The sequence below is a fragment of the Mus caroli genome, chromosome 10, assembly GCF_900094665.2.
Source record: "Mus caroli chromosome 10, CAROLI_EIJ_v1.1, whole genome shotgun sequence".
Taxonomy (NCBI): domain Eukaryota; kingdom Metazoa; phylum Chordata; class Mammalia; order Rodentia; family Muridae; genus Mus; species Mus caroli.
The window spans coordinates 73,653,433-73,655,956 of record NC_034579.1 but is presented as its reverse complement, the minus strand read 5'-3'; the positions used below and the strand labels follow the sequence as shown (position 1 = coordinate 73,655,956).

The 2,524-nt window shown below is 54.4% G+C and overlaps 1 protein-coding gene across 1 annotated transcript in view; it reads right to left on the bottom strand.

Annotated features, from left to right (window-relative positions):
* Positions 1-1,526: 1,526 nt before the first annotated feature.
* Positions 1,527-2,524, bottom strand: part of Tpgs1 (tubulin polyglutamylase complex subunit 1) — a 7,653-nt gene continuing 6,655 nt past the window's right edge. The window contains exon 2 of the mRNA XM_021174717.2: positions 1,527-2,254. Within this exon, the coding sequence (XP_021030376.1) occupies positions 1,717-2,254 (538 nt within the window). The 3' untranslated portion in view covers positions 1,527-1,716. The remainder of the gene's footprint in view (positions 2,255-2,524) is intronic.

Genomic DNA, 2,524 nt, shown 5'->3' with positions numbered 1-2,524 from the left:
ATGTACCCACCCTTGATCTCTTTCAAATTTATGGCCTCTTTTTCTTTAATATAGGCTGTTCTTTAATCCCAGCATTTGGGAGGCAGAGGCAGGCAGATTTCTGAGTTCAAGGCCAGCCTGGTCTACAGTGTGAGTTCCAGAGCTACACAGAGAAACCCTGTCTCGAAAAACCAAAAACCAACCAAACAAAAAATCAAAACAAAGCTCAAGATGAATACTGCAGAGGAATGTCTTCTTTGTATCTTGATGGGTCTTGTTAAGACTCTGAATACAGTAATGGGGGGGGGTAACCTTTGTTTATGCTTTGTCTGTTCCTTAGGACTGACATTATTCTTTGCATGTACTTTGCATTCTTCGCATGGTATAATAGCAGGCTGGAGAAAAATAAGCCAGCTTCAGCCTCAGAACAAGCTGGGGTCGGGCTACAGTGTTGTCTAATTGTCTTCTCCTTTCCAATCCTCCCTCCCTCCCTTGACCTGGTTGACTCAGCTGGCTTGGTCAGGGTCACATGTATTTTGTAGGAGTTTCTATGTGGTCACACCTTAAGCTTTATTGTGCACTTGGAATTAGACTGATTGTTGCCTGGAAGTCTGATCCAGCATGCTGAAGTCAGTCTGTGCCAGGTTTTCATTATGATCGCTTCCAGCAGTTCAATTCCTTGTTTGACACCTGCAGAGACTCCCTCAGATAGCTGGTGTCAAGGAAATCAGGGTGGTCTGTGACCAGTGAAGGTGGGAAAGGGGGACACATCCAGGCTCTTAATGCACTCCTCCTCCTGCCCCAGGGCCATCATCACAACAGCTAGCCAAGCACTGAAGGACAGACTGCCTGAGCTACACGTGGCCTCACTCTGGTGCCCTGGTAGGTCCATGGGTAGCTTCTCCCTTCCTGTTACCTGCCCGGGAAGCTCCCGGAGAAGTAGTTTCTAGAAGTCTCTTTTCTGGTTGGCGTTCATTGGCTCATGTCCCAGTGCTGAGTGATGGGAGAAGTTCAGCTTGTCTGTGACCAAACATGGGATTTAGAAAGCAGGGATGCAGCTGGGCGGTAGCCCCCACTGTCACTCAAGCTGATGGAAAGCTGAGGTAGAAGGGTCAAGAGTTCAAGCCAGCCCCTGCAACTGAGACCTTGTCTCAAAATAACAAGGGCAGGTGAGATGGCTCAGCTGGTAAAGCCACATGTTACCAAAACTGACCTGGGTTTAGTTAGTGGGAGGACAGATCTGATTTCTCCAAGCTGTCCTCTGACCATCACAGAATAAAGGTCTAGTAAACACGAAAGAAGGCTGAGGAACAGAGCCCCTGCCTCGAATTCCCCAGTAAGGGGCTGGGGGCGTGGTCAGGGGTAGAGTCCCAGCTTAGAATCCCCCACGAGGAGCTTAGGGGTACAGTTGTGGGGTCAGTAGAGATGTGCTCTACTCGGAAATGGCCTGGTCTCCCCTCCCCCTTTGGTGATTCCAGGGGATCTTGGGAGAGTTGCAGTGTAAGGCCAAGGCCAGGGCGCTGCACACAGGTGACCAGCAAGGCAGAGTCGTTTTAGGTTTTATTTCTGTGAGTGGGGTAGGCAGGCCAGTACAGAGGGGATTGAGCTGCAGGTGCTGGTCCTGCAGAGTCCAAGCGGGTACCCCTTCCTGGGTGATGACCCTGTGCAGAATGCCGGGACATCAGTTTGCAGGTCCCAAGTCCTGGGCAGGTGGTGGGGTGTGGGTGCGTCGTGGTCTTAGCCCACTGGCTTGACCTTGGCAATGAAGAGGGCTGCAGCCTTCTCCAGGAACTCCTCGCGGGCCATGGGCACACTGGGTCGCCGCCCGCTTGCTGCCCTGTCTAGGGCACGCGCCAGGCTGTCAGGGCCCAAGCGCGAACCGGCCTCCAGGTAGTGCGTGGGTGCTGTTGCCATGTCTCCTGCGCTCAGCGCACCCTCCAGCGTGTCCAGCACGGCCTGGCCCACACGCCGATCGGCCACCGCTAGACCAGGGTCCTCCAGCAGCTGGAAGAGGGCGCCGGCGCGTGCCACGAATTCCAGCAGCACAAAACAGGACAGCATGCCGGTTCGGAAGATGCCCAGAGGCACAGCCTCATGGTCCCGGCACTGGATCTTGCGAAGCAGTGGCGCCACCACCTCCTCAGGCGCCCCGCCGTCCCTGCAAACACGCTTCAGCAGCTCGCTGTACGTGCGCCCATCCAGCCCCGGTTTCTTCTTGCGGCCGCTGGCACTCAGACATTCGTAGGCTACGCTCACGTTGTTGTTGAAGGCGGTCCTGCAGGGACAGTGGGGTGTCAGCAGCCCCCAGTCTGGCTAACCACCCGGGCCTTTCCAGACTCACCTCAGCTCTTCATTTGTCTGCCTCTCCCTTTAGAGCACCAAGCACCACAAGTGTTTGCTTTCTTGGTGGCGCATGCCTTTAATCCCAGCACTCGGGAGGCAGAGGCAGGAGGATTTCTGAGTTCGAGGCCAGCCTGGTCTACGAAGTGAGTGCCAGGACAGCCAGGGCTACACAGAGAAACCCTGTCTCAAAAAACCAAAAAAA